This window comes from Panthera tigris, chromosome E3 (genome assembly GCF_018350195.1).
Source record: "Panthera tigris isolate Pti1 chromosome E3, P.tigris_Pti1_mat1.1, whole genome shotgun sequence".
Classification (NCBI taxonomy): Eukaryota; Metazoa; Chordata; class Mammalia; order Carnivora; family Felidae; genus Panthera; species Panthera tigris.
In genome coordinates this window covers 4331594-4348879 of record NC_056675.1, presented here as the reverse complement: position 1 = coordinate 4348879, position 17286 = coordinate 4331594, and the positions used below count along the sequence as shown (strand labels likewise).

At 61.3% G+C, this 17286-nt stretch overlaps 1 protein-coding gene across 1 annotated transcript; it reads right to left on the bottom strand.

Annotated features, from left to right (window-relative positions):
• Positions 1 to 789: 789 nt before the first annotated feature.
• On the bottom strand, positions 790 to 10337 carry FSCN1 (fascin actin-bundling protein 1). Its single transcript, XM_042972155.1, has 5 exons — positions 9375 to 10337; positions 3160 to 3316; positions 2924 to 3045; positions 2522 to 2689; positions 790 to 2157 (listed from the first exon to the last, which is right to left on the bottom strand). Exons 1-5 carry the CDS (start codon positions 10204 to 10206, stop codon positions 1955 to 1957), a joined length of 1482 nt encoding a protein of 493 aa, XP_042828089.1. The 5' UTR covers positions 10207 to 10337; the 3' UTR covers positions 790 to 1954.
• Positions 10338 to 17286: the final 6949 nt, after the last annotated feature.

Sequence of the window (17286 nt, the reverse complement as noted above, 5' to 3'; positions counted from 1 at the left end):
CGCAAGGCTGTGCCTGACTGCTCTGGACCTCAGTCTTCTCTGTAAGATGGGAGCTGGCGCTACCCTCGGGAAGCTCTGGGTTAAGTGATATACTGCAGTCGCTGCAGGGCTGGCCAGATGGGGGGGAGGGGGGTCGGCCAGGGGCCGAGAACGCAGGGTGGGCTCAGGGCTCGACACTTCATCAGCTTCCGGTGTGCCAGATGGAGAAGTGTCCCCCAACTTCCAGGGCCGAGCCTGCTTTGATGTAGGGACCCAACCTGGCGCCTCCCTCCCCCCCAGCTTAGCCCATCCAGCCGCCTGCTCCCAGTACCTGCACCTGTCTCTATCTGTGCCCATCCTCAGAGGACCCGTCGGACCGCGAAATCCCAGCCTCTGCAAGGCCTAGCGTTTGGGGGTGTTGATGGATCCACACAAGGCCTATGCAGTAGAAGAGGGCGGCCAAGGGCCCCAGTCCTCCAAGCTGTAGTCAAGGGCATCTCTAGAGGCAGGAGAAAGCTGGATCTATGGGTTCGTGTTACCCTGACCTCGACCTCCTAAGCCCACGGGCCCAACTCACGGTGCAGGCCTGAACGGGCCTCACAAATACTGGAGGCAGGAAACTGTGGGACCAGATTGAGCCACCTCCCCACCCAGGAGCTCCCGCTACCTGCTTGGGACCCTGGTGGCCTCAGGCAGATCTCTGGGGTAAGTAAGAGGCCATCCCTCACAGGGCCCCGTCCGCCCCACCCGCCTGCACCCCCAACACACACACACACACACACACACACACACACACACACACGGGCCAGCTCAGGGCTGCACACGCATTATTTTATTTTGCTTTCCAGTCTGAAGCTACTATCATGGGCGTTTAGTTATACAAATGACACTTACAAAAAATAAAAGACCAAGACACCCAGAGTGAGATGCATGGCAGAGATGAACCGGGGGCGGGGGCTGGCAGGGGGCAGGGCCGGGAGCCAAGGGCCTCGGGGCTCCCCGGGAGGCTCCCGATGGAGGGTGCCGCCCAACCTCATCCCACCCCAAGACCCAAGGAGTCCAGTCGGACAGGGAGCACCGATCACACCGGGGGCTCTGGCTGAGGCGGTGAGGGACTCAGCACCACCAGATGGGGACGCAGGCCAGGGCAGGCAGGAGGGAGGGGGCCAGCGAGAGGCCCCGAGGAGGTAGGGGCGGGTTTGGGATTCAGGGAAGCACCCTGCCCCCCGCCCCCCACGACTAGCAAGCAAGTAGGGCTGCGAGGCCCGGAGATGCCGATTCAAGATCCCCCACGAGACCCCTTGAAGATCACTCGTGGCTGCCAACCAGGCTTGCCTGGGCGCCTCTGGCAATAATGTTTCGTTTCAAAAAAAAAGAAAAAAAAATACTGATTTGGTCATTTTCTGCTTCCAGTCAGGCCAGGGTGAAAGAAGACGGCAGGGCCCCAGACCACAGCGGGGGGCAGACGGGCAGGCCGCGGGTGCAGAGGGGCCAGCAGCCAGCACATGCTGCTTTCACCCCCTCCCCCTCCCACAGCCTCCCCCCGCCGTAGGGATGGTGCACCAGGGGCTCCGATAAGCTGGGGGCAAGCGCCCAGCTCCCGGGAAGGGGCGGGTGGGGAGAGGCTCTTGGGAGGGGGCAGAAGATTCCAGTTACACACCCAGCCAGGCCCAGGGGCTCAGGAAGGCCTCCCAGTGCCCCCCGCCCTCCTTGGCCACTTTGAGGAAATAAGGCTCAGAGTCGTCTGAGGTCAGAAGAAAGGGGTGCCAGCCTCGCCCATGGCAGAGAGGAGAGGGCAGAGGGGTCTGAGATCCCCTCCAAGGACCAGGCACGGGGCAACAGGTGGGGGCACCATTTTCTCTGGGTTTCCAGTTTGAAAGGCAAGGGACTTGCCACGACACCGGAGCCCGCCTGGAGAAGAGAGTTATTAGCAGAAGGGTCTGGGCAGGGCGGGGACAGGGCGCTGGGCGGCAGGCTAGTACTCCCACAGAGTGGCGGGGTCGATGGTCTCGGCGCAGGCCTTCAGGACCCCCGCGTGGTCCCCCTTCAGGTAGCGCCCGCCCACCTTGATGGCCACCTTGTTGTAGTCACAGAACTCGAAGAAGAAATCCACGGGGGTGTCGCTGCTGCTGGTGACCGAGGAGTCACTGCCCACTGTCCAGTACTTGCCTGTGGAGTCTGGGGTGGGGGGTGGGGGCGAGGCCCATCAGGCCCCATGCTGGGCCAGCTCCCCACACGGCAATCACCACCTCCGGAACTGGGGTGACCTCTGTGTCTAAGCCTCCCTCCCCCCCCTGCTGGACAGGGGTCCGCGCCCCTTCCCCCCACCCAGGGTTTAAGTCCCACAGCTCAAGTGTGCGACACCTTCCCGGCCCACCCTTTCCAGAACCCCGCCTCTCGCTCTGGTGGAGCCAGGGAGTCCACTCTGGGGTGGGCCGGGGAGCCCCCCTCCTACACAGAGAAGAGGGGAAGGGCCTGGCGGCCACAGGATGTCTGTCCCCAGAGCCAAATCACTGAGCCACCCCGCCTCCGGAGAACCCACCTTTGATGTTGTAGGCCCCGTCACTGAACTCCAGCTGGAAGACGTCGTAGCTGGAGCGGTTGGCATCCAGGGTGCCCGTGACCTTGCGGCAGCCGATGAAGCCGTGCTCCCCGCGGAACACAATGATGGGGCGGTTGATGAGTTTCATGAGGAAGAGCTCCGAGTCCCCTGGCCCAGGAAGGGGGAAGGGCGGTGAGCCTCATGGCGGGGGCGGGGCGGGGGCGGGGGTGCTGGGATGATCCGGGTGTGGCTCAGAGAGGGAGGGCGGGACTCTGGGGTCCCCGGGCAAATCAGCCCTAGGGTGAGACCCAGCAGGGGGCGGGCCTGGGGGGGGTGGTGCGGTGCCGGGGAGTGACTAGGAGGTGGGCAGACCCTCCGGGGAACCGGGGAGGGACTACCTACCTGCTGTCTCCACCGAGGCGGCCAGCTGCCCGTTCTTCTTGGCCGTCACAAACTTGCCATTGGACGCACGCAGTGTGATCCGCCGATCACTCCACTCGATGTCAAAATAGCAGCTGGCGTTCCTGGGGGTGACAGGGCAGGGTCAGGCAAGGCCGCCCCGGGTCCCCGGGCCCCGTCCCAACAGAGAGGGCCGGTCTGGGTGCGGGGTGGTTGGTGGGGTGGGGGGAGGGACTCACTTGGTGGAGGCAGTGGACTGCACGCCCCCGGTGGCCGTCAGCGTCCAGTACTTGCCCGTGTGGGTGCGGAAGGCACACTTTTTGGTGTCGCGGTCGATCTCCAGCTGGAAGGTCTCCTGGTCGGTCTCCTCGTCCTGATTGGCTGACAAGTCCATACCTGCGGGGAGAGCTTCCGACTGGCACGGGGACCCCAGTTCGGGCTGACCCACAGCCCTGCCCTCACACACCAACACGGCGGGGCTGCGGAGACCCCTCAGCCTCGACGGCAGAGGCCAGAACCCAAGACCCCAGGCAGGGCCAGGCAGGGACCAAGGCCGGCCACGTCCGTCTTGGCATCATGTCCTCTGATTATACAAGTGATACCTTCCGACAAACCATCTGCAAAAAGCCATTCTAGAGCCAGTCGGGAGAACCTTAACGCGGCCCAGGATTAAATATTAAGGATTAATTACGGTTCATGATATTGCGGTTATGTAGGAAAATGGCCTCGTTTTTCAGACACAAACAGCTCGAGACGAAATGCCCCGAGGCCAGGGATTTGCTTTCCCTACAACCAAAAACAACGAATAAAGGGACAGATGGAGCTAGATGGCAGACTGTGGCACCTGAGGGAAATCGATACATCGTAGCCTCCCCGTGCCTCTGAATATGTCCAAGTTAATAGGAAAACAGAAGAGCGACCTCACGTTTCTTTCAGAGAATTTACAAAACTCGTAAAAGTGAAGTCCCACGCGGTCCTCCCACGCCCCCGCGCCCCAGACCGCACCGGGCACGGCGGGTGGAGTCACCCTCCTTGCCTGTCCCCCCTGTGCAGACACAGGCATTTTCTCCACCTCAGTGCACGCCTGCCACCGATCTCGACCTGCAGGTGATCTGGCAGCATCTTTGCACACGTGTCCCTGTCCCCAAAGCACCTGATGTGACCAGAGGGAGCTTCCAGTGTTCCCACGCCCTGCAGCCCGGAAGCAAGCTATGCGGCCCCAATAGAACGAACTCACACTCCCCAAGCGCCTGGGTTCGAACGACCCCAACAGCAGAGACATCTGCCCCACCTGCTGGTGCCCAGACTCAGAGCTCGCAAGTGGGTCACCGTTTGGGTCCTGACACCTTAGGGAAGACGGGACCACACTGGTGGACGGTAAGTTGTCCCTTCAGAGGGGCAGATGGAGGCTGGTGGCTGGCGGAGCCCCGGTTCCCCCACCCCCACCCCCGGCCGGGACCCACCCTTAGCTCTCTGCCACCAAGTGGAGGGCCTGAAGGGTGTGAGCCTATTTTCTTTTTTTAATGTTTATTTATTTTTGAAAGAGAGAGAGAGACAGACAGACAGAGCACAAATGGGGGAGGGGCAGAGAACGAGGGCGACACAGAATCCGAAGCGGGGCTCGAACCCAGGAACGGTGAGGTCGTGACCTGAGCCGAGATCGGACGCTTAACCCACTGAGCCCCCCAGGTGCCCAGGGTGTGAGCCTGTCTTAACCCACATCAGCACCAGGGGGAGGGGACCTTCACCTCCACAAAGAGGGAGACTGAGGCACAGAGGTGGTATGTCCTTGCCCAAGGTCACCCAGAGGGAGAGTATTGAGTCCTGGTGGCCCTGAGGAGGGGAAGGGGGCAAACGGGCCTCCAGCCATTCCCTCTGTGTGGCCTGGCGGACCCAGGGCCCTGAAATAGATCCTCTTGGAACCCCTTGGGCTCCACCCTCCAGGCCCCCCGGGACCGCAGAGCCCTGATGTTGGGGATCTGCTGACGGCCGCGAGGCAGGTAATGAGCCCCATCCACCATCACACCCCCAGTAAAGCACTGGGTGAGGATAAGGGTCAGCAGGGACTGGGCCCCCTGGGTAGCCGGGCCACCAAGAATGGGACCGTCCTAGGGCCACTCAGGGGAGGAGCACCACTTGGGGCTGCAGTCCCCGAAAGCGGCCGACCTGCCCCACCCCCACTGCTGCAGAAGGGGCCCTGTGAGCCCGCCCCGGCCACCTGCCCAGGGTACCTGCGCTGGCTGGCTGACCCGAAGGAGGGAACAGAGGAGACTAAAAGCCCTCCAGGCACGCTCCAACAGCAGGAAAGACAGAGGGAGATCCCCAGAAAGAGGGGCAGAAGGGAGCAGAGAAGGGACCTGGGTTAGAAGTCAAATCTGCTGGTTCAAAGGGCTCATCTTAATACAGCCTTGCAGATAAACGAGGCACTTGCCAGCCTTCGGGAGATAACGCAGAAGTCGGGAGGCTCCGCTGGGTCGTCGCTGCCCAGGGGCACACAGCTGCCACCGGCCACTGGGTTACCGAGACCCCATCAGCTGGCTGTGTGCAGTCCTGGAAGGGCCTAGGCCAGCAGGGGAGCCACCCAAAGTGGGGGCCAGGCACCCTGGGGTAAGTGCCCTCCCCTCACTCAGCCTCGATCTCCCTCTGTCTACCAAAAGGGTCCTCCAACCCCAAAAGGAAGGGGTGGGGGAGGGATTCGTCTCCCCAACATCCAGCGGGGCCCCTCCTGGCTCCGAGGCCCTGCCCAGACGGGAAAGGCCCCGCTTGGCCTTGGAGTCTCTAATTAGAGCTGGGTTACTATGGGAACAGGGTTTTCTTCGGGATTTTTCTTTTCATCAACAGCAGCAGCAGCACAGAAAACCTGAGTCACAGGCCCGCAGGAGCCCCGGGGAGGCAGATGTGGGGGCTCAAAGAAGCACGTCTCCTGCCGCCCCCAGCCCTGCCCGGCCCTCTGCCTCATGGCTTTCCCTGTCTCCAGCCTCTGAGCCACTCTCTAAGGTAGCTCAGAGAGGGCTTCCCAGTCCCCTCCGCTAACCTGAATGGGGTGCTGGGGAGTGTCCACTTTGGACAGGCCGGGCGAATTTGGGGACTGCTAAGGCTGCGGGGGGTGGGAGACTCCGCTCCCCCCGCCCCACCTTCTGGTCACTCTTACCACCACCTGGCCCCTTCAGATCCTGCCTCCATCCTTGCACAAGAACAAGGGCCTCAATTACCTCACATGTCCCGCCTCTTCAGGAGAGCTCTCACACATCCTGCGAAGCCCAACCTGGCCAGCCCTTTCTCAGCCAGCCAGCCAGCCGCCAGCCTTGCCTTTTGAGTGCCCCTGAGTGGCTGGGACAGGGCACTTCCCGAGCACATCCCCAGGGCACAGCTGGCCAGAGGCAAGGAGCTGTGAGACCAAGGGGGGACCTCGGTGAGGCACAGCCCAGCGTGTGGCTGGCGTCGGGGGCAGGTGAGATTTCTAAGGAGCGCGGCAGGAGACCCCACTGGGAGTGACGTGCTGCTCCCCCAGAGGCCCTGCCAACCTCCAGCCCCACCCAAGCCAGCTCCTCACCTGGGACGTGGTCACAGCTACACCATTTCTGAGCACCTGGATGGACATAGGCCATCTGCCTGTCACATCGGTCCTCAGGCAGAGGACCCCACTCCCTGGTAGCCGAGACGGCCCCCTCCCAGAAACAAAGCCTGGCTCAAAGGATTACCCTGGGGCAGCCCAAGCAGGTGGGGAAACTGAGGCCAGAGAGCAGACTGCAGCCTCAGCAGGGAGCACCCCACCCCCACCAGGCCAGGCCTGTGCAAGCCTGTGGACATGATTCACATCCCCCCTGCCGGCTAAGCCCCGGATCCTCCTCCTTCCTGGCTGGCTTTTCCCAGCATGTGTCAGAAGCACAGACACCGCCTCCTTGCCACGCAGGCCTGTCCAAAATGGCCTCCGCAGACACGCCCCCCACCCCCAAACGGCTCCGGGTCCTCCGGTCACCCTCCATCCCACCGGGAAGCCCCGGGGTCAGCTAACACGAGAACAACAGGAGGACCCCAAGATCTGAGGCCAAAAGAGCCCCAATCTCAGCCCCCAAAGACCCCTCCCCCAACTCTATGCACCTTTAAACTCACAGATGAGCCAACACTTCTACTGGCCCAATTTCCGGCTCCCCTTGCCCCATCAGCCTGAATCACACCCGAACGCTGCCAGCAAGCTTAATAAAGAGGAGAGGGCATCTGCCCAGGCTCGCTCAGCTCTTCCCGACCCCGAGGGCAAGGGCAAGGTCTTCCTCATGGTGGCCCCCACCAGCTGTTTCAGTCCCACCTACCAACCTCACAAACTCCTTCCCAGCCATACTGGGCTTTCTGCTCCTTCCTGCCTCAGGGCCTTTGCACCAGCTGTGCCTCCTGCTGGCACCACTGTTCCACACACCTGATCCACACGACCTTGTATTCATGTTTCAGGTCAGCTCAATTGTCCTCTTCAGAAGTCACCAACCCCCCCCCCCCGCCCTCCCCCATCGAATCTGGGATCCTGATATACTTTCTGGACCCCCAGGCCTTTTGACACCTCTGGGATGCTGCTCATGTCCCAACAAGAACATTAGCCACAACAGGGAAGGGTCCGGACACACGCACTCATTTGTTCACCACTCAGGCCTCAGCATGTCTCACCTGGTAGGGCCTCAAGATCTGCTGAAGAGGTGAGGAGTCCTGCCCTACCTACGCTGTGTGAGAGAGGCCCATTGTGCCCTGGAGGCTGGGAGGTATCAGGGGGTCCCGAAAAGCACCCATTCTGTAGTCAGACTGACCCAGTTCTGCAAGGTGCTGACTTGCTGTGTGACCTTGGGCAAATGGCTTCACCTCTCTGGGCCAAACCCGCTCATCTGTTCCCTTGAAATATTACTGCCCAAATCAAGCAAACTCAGGCACAAAACAGCCATTTCCCCTTCCCGGCCTCTACCCCACTGACAAGGGGCTGCAGGCCCCTCTCCCCAGTCCCAGCCCACAGTCAGGAGGCCGGCTATCAGGAGAAAGTCCGGGAAGGCCACTCTACCAGGGGGAGGCCACCGATTGGGCTCCCATCCAGCCATCTCCAGAGGCTGGGCTCCAACTTCCCACTCGGCGGAGCCAGCCCCCGACAGGTCCGTCCAGTGGGGCCTCTGGCTGCAGAGAACCAACTGTCTTCCTTGCCAAAGGAGGGACGAGGGCGTCAGAAGGAAGAGAAACCGCCCAGGGGGAGAATCTAAGAAGGGAAGAGGGGGGCTCATTTCTGGCGCGCAGGCCGGTAGGAAATGGCCAGGCCAGCGGGAGGCCCGGGAAAGGACGCATCGAGTTGCAGCCAATTGTTCCAGGCGGGACACTTGGGGATGGGTTCATTCGAGGGTAGGGGGCCTCCCGAGGGAGCCAGGCTGGGGTCTCTCGGCTCCCGTTAAGTCCGCCCTCGAACGCCCGCAGCGCAGAGCGCACCAGACCCGAGACGCGCGGCGGGCGCAGGGCGGGGTGGGTGCCTGGCAGGGGGCCATCGGCGCCACGCCGTCCCGGGACCGGGGCGCAAGGAGGGAGGCCGCCTCCAGGAGAGGCTCCGGACCCGGGCACTAGAACCGGGGGCGGCGCGGGGGGTCCTCAGCAAGGGGGGACCCGCAGAAAACCGATCCCCTCCCCCGCCCCTCCGCATCTGGTTTTCCCATCTGCAGAGACCGAGCAGGACAAAGGGGGCGAGGGAGGGCCCTCTGGAGGAGCCCGCCCCCCTGCTCACAAAGGCCGCGGCCTGGAGCGCGGGGCAGACGCGGGAGGAGGGGCTGGGGGGAAGGGCAGACACGAGGGGCGCACCCCCCAGCAGAGGCCGACCTCTCGAGGCTGCGAGTGGGGGTGGAGAAAGGCCTGGAGGGCTGGAAGGTGGCGGCGCACCCTGCGGAGATCAAAGGCTCCCCCATCCCGCCTGCGCTGCGAGGACCGTGGGGGGTGGGGGTGTGCCCCGAGCGTGTAGCCACCCTCATCTTCGCCCTCGAGCTGACCAGGGAGGGGCACGAGGAAAGGGGGGATGGGCGTTGCCCCCCAGGGCTGGGCTGGGCAGGGCTGGGCAGGGCGATCCGCGGGATCAGCGCGCGTGGGGAGTTCCAGGCCTGGGGCTGGGGCTGGGGCTGGGGGTGGGGGTGGGGGTGGGGGGTCGGAGGGTGGCCCGTAGGGCGGCGCCTACGTGGGGCCCGGGGAGCCCCAACCCCGACGCGGGGCGGGGGTGTGCGGCGCCGCGCAAGGATGGGCAAAGCCCCACCCCTCGCCCCCTCCTCCGGGCCCGAGCGCACGTCCCGCGACGAGGCGGGGTGGCCGGCGCGCCTAGCGGGGGCGCACCGGACGTCGCTGGGGATTACAGCAGCGCCGCGGGCGAGAAAGGGCGGGAGGCTGGAGGTACGGGGGTGGGGTGCGCTTTGTGCACCGACCGGGAGAGGAGGGGGGCGGCGTCCCCACTCACCCTGGCGCGTGGACACGTTCCTCTCGTTGGCCGCCTGCAGCACGACCTGGGCGCAGCTCTGCTCCAGGGCGAAGAGCTCGTCCTTGCCCACCTTGGTGGCCTTGCCCGCCTTGAGCGTGCCGCTGGGCCCCGACGGCGCCAGGTAGCGGCCTTCGCAGTCGCGGAAGGCCACCTTGCCGGAGCGGAACTCGAGCGTGTAGCCGGTGGCGGGCTCGGGGCGCGCCACCAGGCGCCCGTCGTGGCGCAGGAAGCGGTGGTCGGCCGTCTGCACGCTGTAGCGCTGGTCCTGGAAGGCCAGCGTGATGAGCGAGTCGACGCCCCAGGGCACGTCGCGGTCCACGGCGATCTCGTCGGCCGGCCGCGCGCTCAGGTGCGCGTAGCGCTTGCGGGTCAGGCTATAGATGTTGACCTGCGGGTGCATGGCGATGTGCACGCTCCACTTCTCGGCCGGCGACACGGTCTGCGCGAAGCACGACAGGCGGTCCTCGGTGCCGCCGAAGTAACGCCGGTGCACCTCGGACTGCAGCGACCAGCGGCCGTCGTCGTGAGCCACGATGAGAAAGCGGCAGTCGGGGCCCGGCACCTCGCGCTCGCAGGTCACATTGCCGTCCTTGTCCGCCGCCAGGTAGCGGCCCAGGTGGCTGCGCAGGCACACGGCCGCGCTGCCCGCCTCGTCGGGCGGCTGCTCCAGCGTCCAGATCTGCTTCTTCTTCAGGCTGCTGGCCGACGCGTTCACCTTGAACCCGAACGCCTCGGCCGTCAGGTACTTGTTGCCGCAGTTGATGAGGCCGAACTGGATCTGCACCGCCTCGGCAGTGCCGTTGGCGGTCATGGTGGCGGCGGGCGGGAGGGCCCTGGCGCGGCCCGGGAGGTCGGTGGCGGGTCCCCGCGGCGGCGCCCTGCTCCTTTGTTCACGGCCGCGGCCCGGCGCGCACCCTGCGCAGCGCTCCACAAAGCCGGCCCGCGGCGCGCGAGCCCCTTTCTAGGCGGGGTGACGTCAGCGCCGCGAGGCCCCGCCCCCGGCCCGCCCCGGGGTTCGGCGCGGGGAGGGGGCGCAGGGAGCGCGCGGAGGGGCGCGGTTGGCAGGCTCGGCGTCCCCTCTCCTCCTGCGCGGCCGGCCTCTGCTGCGTCCCCGCTTCGGCTCGCTCCCCCCAGTGCCAGGGTCCCGCCCCCGCAGTGCCGCAGCCTGAGGATCTACCCAGAGGTCGGGACCCCTCGAAGCCCCCCCACCCCCACCCCCACCCCGCCTCCATCCCAAGCCTAGATGGGAGGAAGGACGGGCCGGGCCGGGTTTGAGGTTGTGACAGAGACCGCAGAGGCCACAGAACACATCAGTACTGGGTGGAGGCGGTCTGGAGGCTGCTCGGAGGAGGTGGCCTTAGAGCAGAGCTCTAAAGGAGGGAGACGCCCCCACATCCCCCCAAGAGGGCCAGTGGGCCGAAGAGGGGTGGGGGCACACCCCAACAACCCCAACTCAGGTCTTGCAAGACTCTGCCCTGAAGGCCGCCCAGACCCTCCCGGTGGCCCAAGCACCCAGCCCTGCTAGCCCAAAATAGCCCTTTCAGCTGGTGGCAGAGACGAGTGACCGCTGTTCCCATTCTGGGGCTGCAGGAGCCTCGGGGTGCTGGTCTTCCAGGCAGTGGGGTGAGCAGTGCAGGATCAGTGTACCCTTTTCCGGGCTGGTCGGAGGTGGGATGCAGCCTGAGGGGTGGAATCCAGGTGGGCGCCCCCGGGACCACCGGGCCGCTCGCTTTCTACCCCCAGGCTCCCACTTCATAGGTGGCTGAGCTGGGCACCCTGGAAGGGGGTTGGAAGGTAGAGTAGCCCTCCTCCTTCAGGACCCCAGCTCTCTGCCCTCCTCCCTCAAAGGGGACATTCCCTGCCGACACCCACCGCCCTCCTACTTCCTCCCCCTTCTAGGAACACTTCCCTTTTCTAAGGCTAGGACTTTTGCTGGGACATTCCCCACATGCCAAGCGAGCCCCTGGAATGCCAGCATGACCACAGGCTGCCCACAAGGTCCCGAGGCCAAAGGCAGAGAGCACTGAACTAGCTCCTACTGGTTGGTCTGCTCTGTGCCCACCCCCCCCCCCGCCCCAACCCAGGCAAACTTCTCCGGGGATATTTCATCTTCCAGGGGAAGATGGGGTCCCCTTCTCACCACTGTGGCTCGAATGGGTTTACTGACAGTGACCATAGCCTCCCCTCCCACAAAACCCGTTCCTCAAGAGCCGGAACATCCACACTTTGTCATTGCGAGGCTGTCTGTTAGGCTCGAAACCCAGGGTCTCACTAGCTATGTGACTTTAGGCAAGTTACTTAACCTCTCAGAGCCTCAGTTTCCGTCTTGTAGAAGAGATACAGACCCCCCATCTCAGGCCGGTCTGAGAGTCCCTGGGGGCATGGAGCTCAGACACTGGCCCTGGCCCTCCCTGAGGAGCCATTCCAGTCCCCAGAAAGCCCTCCATTTAACCAGAAAGACCCCAGATCTCTGGCCAACTTCCAAGGCTCCGAGGAGAGGCGGAGAGATAGCTGCAGCATTTACAGAAGGCCGTGGGGTGCCCGACCTCATGCCGGCAGTGGTGCTGGAGTGCTGAGACCCCCCCACGGGGATCAGGCCCCGCAACACCTCCCCCCTGTCTGCAGCTCCCCTCTCCGGCCCCAAGGCCCTTTCCCACAGCTTTGCAGCCCAGAGGCCAGGAGGGGGTCGGAGGTTGGGGGCTCCTGCCTCTCGATCAGGCCAGAGGTGGGAGCGGGGTCCAGGCCTTCCCAGGTGACGCTCTTGAGGGCTAGAAAGACTGGTGAGTCCAGATGGGTATGGTGGGAGCCTGGGTTCAAATGCACATCCCTGGCTCTCGGCTTTGCCATCCTGTAAGGGGCATGGTGACAGTGCCCGCCCCAGGACAGTTGCTGAGAAACTCTCCCTGGCGTGTGGTCAGTGTTCAACAAACGCCAGCTGTTTTATTATTCACTAACGACATTGACAGGAGGATCCTGGGGACACAGACGGGTCCCCTCGGGCCCCCAGGGTCCCCAGGAACCCCCGAGAACTCCTGTAGTCAAGCAAAGGTGGAGTCTGTGTAAGCCTTTTAGGATCCATCAGCCAGGAACACGGAGGCTCGTGCCTATTTGTGGAATAAATGAACATGCAATTTTGCAAAGGGCGGGGGATGGGGGAGGACCAGAAAAGGACACCTGAGATGTCCCCACAGGACAGGGACCGTCTCAGTCTAGTGAACACAATCGATCCTGCAGTGTTGTGGAAAAGCGGCTGTGTCCTAGGACTTGGGGGACGAGGTCAGCTGGGGTCAGTACACGAAGAATTTCAAAGGATGTGGACCTAAATTACCAGTATTTAAGTTTTTGTCTGAATAGATGATGCCTTCCCAGGGTTCAAATATTCAAAAACGCAACCCGGGCTTTGTTCCCATCCCAGTTTCCACCCCATCAGCTCCACAAGTGCAGTTAGATTAGTGTATTGTGTTTTCCTTTCTTTACGCAAAGACCAGCGAACTTGAGTTTGTATTCTTGTCTCCGTTATTTTCAACCCTTTGATTACTTGATGTATCTTTTTTTTATGGCACTCGAACTCAGGGCCCTGAGATCAAGTCACATGCTCTACGAACTGAGCCACCCAGGTGCTCCTTGCTCGGTGTATCTTAACACGGTTTCCGCTTCAGTACAAAAGTGGCTTCCTTGTTCTTTTTCACAGTTGTATAATATTCCCTGGCAGGATGCGCCATGTTTGTTTAATTGGTGTCATATGGATGGACATTTGGATTGTTGCCGTTGATGCCCTGCTTTGGCCAGAACCCCCTCCCAATAGTGAAACCCTCAACCACAAACCAACTTGTTTTTGTGCATCTCCCTGCCCAGCCATGGCCCGTGCACCATGTAAAAAATTAAGGCTGTCCAGTCTTGCCTTGAATGCCTCTGGTAGTGGGGAGCTCACTCCGTCCTCTGTCCAAGGCCGATGTGGGTGACATGTATTTGACCTGGACTAGCTTGGGTGGAGATTGGGAGTGAGAGAGCCGTGGCCCACAGCAGCTGCCAGGAAAAGAGGGTGTCCTGTGGACAGAGCAAGCGACCCCATGTGTGAATCTCATGACCATAGATCCCTGGATGGGGTGAGTGGGAAGCCTCTTTTTTATATAAATAATTTGTTTATTTATAAGTAAGTAATCTCCACACCCAACATGGGGCTCGAACTCATGGTCCCGAGGTCAAGAGTCACATGTTTTTCCGACTGAGCCAGCCAGGCTCCCCGGAAACTTCTTGGTTTTAAATATATATATATATATATATATATATATATATATATATATATATATATATTTATATTTATATTTATATTTATATTTTTATATATATTTATATTTTTATATATATTTATATATATATATTTATATATATATATATTATATTATTGGGGGGTTTGGGTGGTTCAGTTGGTTAAGCATCTGACTTCAGCTCAGGTCATAATCTCACAGTTTGTGGGTTCTAGTCCCACATCGGGCTCCATGCTGACAGTTTGGAGCCTGCTTGGGATTCTCTCTCTCTCCCTCTCTCTCTGCCTCTCCCCCACTCACGCTTTCTCTCTCTCTCAAAATAAATAAACTTTAAACATAAATACATATACACATTATTATTAATAATGATTTCGGGGAAGCCAATACAGGAACAAAATCTCAGATGCGGTTAGCATTTTCAAAAGTCGTCCGCTGCTCTGCACCCACCCCGCGTTCCCTCCGCTGGCCTTTCCCAGGGCTCAGTTACGTTGGGCACCTCTACGTCCAGCATGGTCACAGGGTGCTGTCTGCAGACCCCGCCTCGGGTCCCTCTGGGGAAGGACAGGAACACGGTCACTGTGTCCCAGGGTCCCACGGGAGCCCAGGCGTCACCTGAGCTGCCCTGGAAGGAGGGCACGGCACGGGGTGAACGGAGTGCTTGGCGGGACCTAGACCAAGCTGCCCCCGGGCTGGCCACCTCGTGCCGCCTGCCTGTCCCGGGGAGGGAAATGAGGCCACCGGGAAGGGCCGCCCAGCTCTCCAGCTCCAAGGTGAGGGCCCCGGTCCTCCGGGTGAGGGTCCTGAGCCACAGAGACCCAGACCCCTTGTCCCCAGCCCTGCAGCCCCGGGGCTCCCTGCTCCCACCACGGAGGAGCAGAGGCTTTCTGAAGGGACACCTGGCACAAAAGTCGAGGGGACACTGGAGTCCCTCGGGTCCTGGCTTTGACACATCCTTGCCACGGGACCTTGCATGAAAGACTTACTCTGGGGCCGCACCTGTGAATGGGAATCATAACACCTGCAGAGCGTCTGGTGAAATCGCAGATGGCACGGGCGTTAGGCAAAAACCAGAACGCGCTGTCCTCCCCCTCCGGAAGCACTCCCCAGAAGTTCTGCCCGCGAAATGACAGAGACGCCTGGGGTTTGCTTTAAGATCTTCCCGAGAGAGGGTGGTGGATGCGTGGGGTTTCCTGTGTGAGCATCTCTACTTCCATAAACGTTTGGACATTTCCATAATAAAAGGTTTTACAGAAGCACAGCGAGGACAAAAATAAGAAAGAAAATGCCCAGCGCCCCTCCAAAAGCAGTGGTGGGGGGAGGGGAATGGATGGAGGGTGATTTCTGTGTCAGCAGAGGACAGCACGAGCAGGTTCGCTCTACTTTAATGGTTTTTTAGTGTTTATTTATTCATTTTACTGTTTATGTACTTTTGAGAGAGAGAGAGAGAGAGTGTGAGCGGGGGAGGGACAGACAGGGGGACAGAGGATCCACAGTGGGCTCTCGTGCTGTCAGTGAAAAGCTTGACGTGGGGTTCGAACCCACGAACCGTGAGATCATGACCTGAGCCAAAGTCAGACGCTTAACCGGCTGAGCCGCCCGGGCGCCCCAGATTCGCCATGCTTTAATGTTTTCTTTCTAAGTTTTTTAACGTTGACTTATTTTTGAGAGAGAGACAGACAGACAGAGTGTGAGTGGGGGGCAGGAGGAGAGAGAGGGAGACGCAGAATCGGAAGCAGGCTCCAGGCTCTGAGCTGTCCGCACAAGGCCCGACGCGGGGCTCTCGAAACCACGAACCGTGCGATCGTGACCTGAGCCAGAGTCGGAGACTGAACCGGCCGAGCCCCCCAGGCGCCCCTACTCTGGGAGATATTGATAGATGTTTAGATAGAGGAACGTATAGCTTCATATTTGAGGATTTTGTTTATTTATTTGGCTTTGGCTTTTTTCTCTGCGTCTTGCTTCCGTCTCTTGACGACTCTTCCCAATGAGCCCCCCCTCCCCCGTCACCAGGGCCGTCCGCACCCCTGCCTGCACCAAGACACATGGCGGGTCATGAAATTCCTAGTGGGGTGACGCTGCTCCATCCGGGGCAACGACCGCCTGCACCGGCTGTGTGCTCACCTCTCCCCATCCCCAGGCTGAGCCCTGCTACCCACGGCCTCCTACACCTCGGACTCCCCCTGCCTCCTCCTGGCAGGAATCTTCCCCAGCTGGAGAACCGGCTCCCACCGTCCCCAGGAGCCCTCTGGCTGGATTCTGCCCTCAGGGGCCACCGAGTCCCTCTGGTGGGGTGGGGAGCTCGGGGCACTGTGCTGAACGTTCTCGGTTATCTGCTCCCTTATCTGCTCTGAAGTTCTAGTAAGCTGGGATCTTCCTCATTTCTCAGAGGAGGTGAAGGAACACACCCAACAGAAAGCAGATTGGTGGTCGCCTGGGGGATGGGGGGACTGCTTGAGGGGCACGGGGTTCCTTTGGGGATGACACAAATGCTTTGGAGGTAGATACAGGTGGTGTCGAACACAGTAAAAGCTACAGAAGTGCACGCTTTCAAATGGTAAGTTGAGGCCCGCCCCCCCACCCCCACCCCTGTGGCTCAGTCGGTTTACACCCGCCCAGTGAGATGCTGGAAACCTCGCACCCCACCTGCTCGGGGCTCTGCCCACTCCTCTGGACTCTCACCCGGAAACCAGGCCCTGGGGCCTCGGGTGGCCCGGGGCTGATCACAGCCCCCTGGAAGCTTTGGTTCCTCGTCCCCAGAAGGACCGGGGCGTGAAGTGTCCCGGGAGCTTCAGGCCAGCATCCCTCAGAGCTGTGTGATGGGGCCTGGGTTTCCCTTCTCTCAAAAGGAGGGGAGTGCGGCCCAGGCGTGCATAAGGGGCTGGAAGTGCTTCCACGGTATAGACGCACAGATGTCCACGGCCCAGCCCACCATAAATGAGGGGCCTTGGAGGCCAGAGCCTGTGAATGGCTTCTGTTGTTCTGCGGCTGCGGGCCCCTCGAAGCAGCCTGGTACGGCCTGCGTCCCTCCAGGCTGTCTTGCAAATGGGAGGGACTCCAGGCCAGCTGTGCTGGCCGAGGCCATAGGCTGCGCCCCAGCCCTGTCCGGACAGAACCGAGGAGGGCAGAATGAGGCCATCACCCCGTCTCCACAAGCATCCCTGCCAGTCCCTGGCTTCAGTGCCTTCCGGTTACAAAGAGGGCAACTGAGGCCTGGGCAGAACAGAAAGGCGGTAGCCCAGCTTTAAAGGAGGAACGGGCAGATTTCAGGGTCCCAGGCTTGTGGCTCTCATCGGCTTTGGCGAGAGATTTGTGACCCAACCCCGGCCCTAAACTATAGCCCCTGGAAGGCACCACCAAATCTGTGGTGGCCCAAGTGGTGAGCTGTCCTGGGCAGGGGGGACTCTAGAGTTAACCCGGAAGTCCAGGGGGAAGCGAGTGACCAGTTCAGGAAGGCAGAGTCAGGGACAACTGGGGCAAAAGTCTGGAGGCCGGCCTGTCCCATCTCTGTTACTGAAAACATGTCCCTAGAAATCATTTTACTTTCTGGCATCCTCCTGAACGTCGATGCCCTGACAGGGAAGCCCGGATGGGCCTCAGCGGGCTGCTCAGAGGCCGTCCCAGGG

Coding starts and splice junctions, on each gene's coding strand:
- FSCN1 (XM_042972155.1), bottom strand. CDS start 10,206: ATGACCGCCAACGGCACTGCCGAGGCGGTGCAGATCCAGTTCGGCCTC. Junction 3,317..9,374: donor GAACGTGTCCACGCGCCAGG/GTGAGTGGGGAC, acceptor CTCTCCCCGCAG/GTATGGACTTGTCAGCCAAT. Junction 2,158..2,521: donor CGGGGCCTACAACATCAAAG/GTGGGTTCTCCG, acceptor CCCCCACCCCAG/ACTCCACAGGCAAGTACTGG.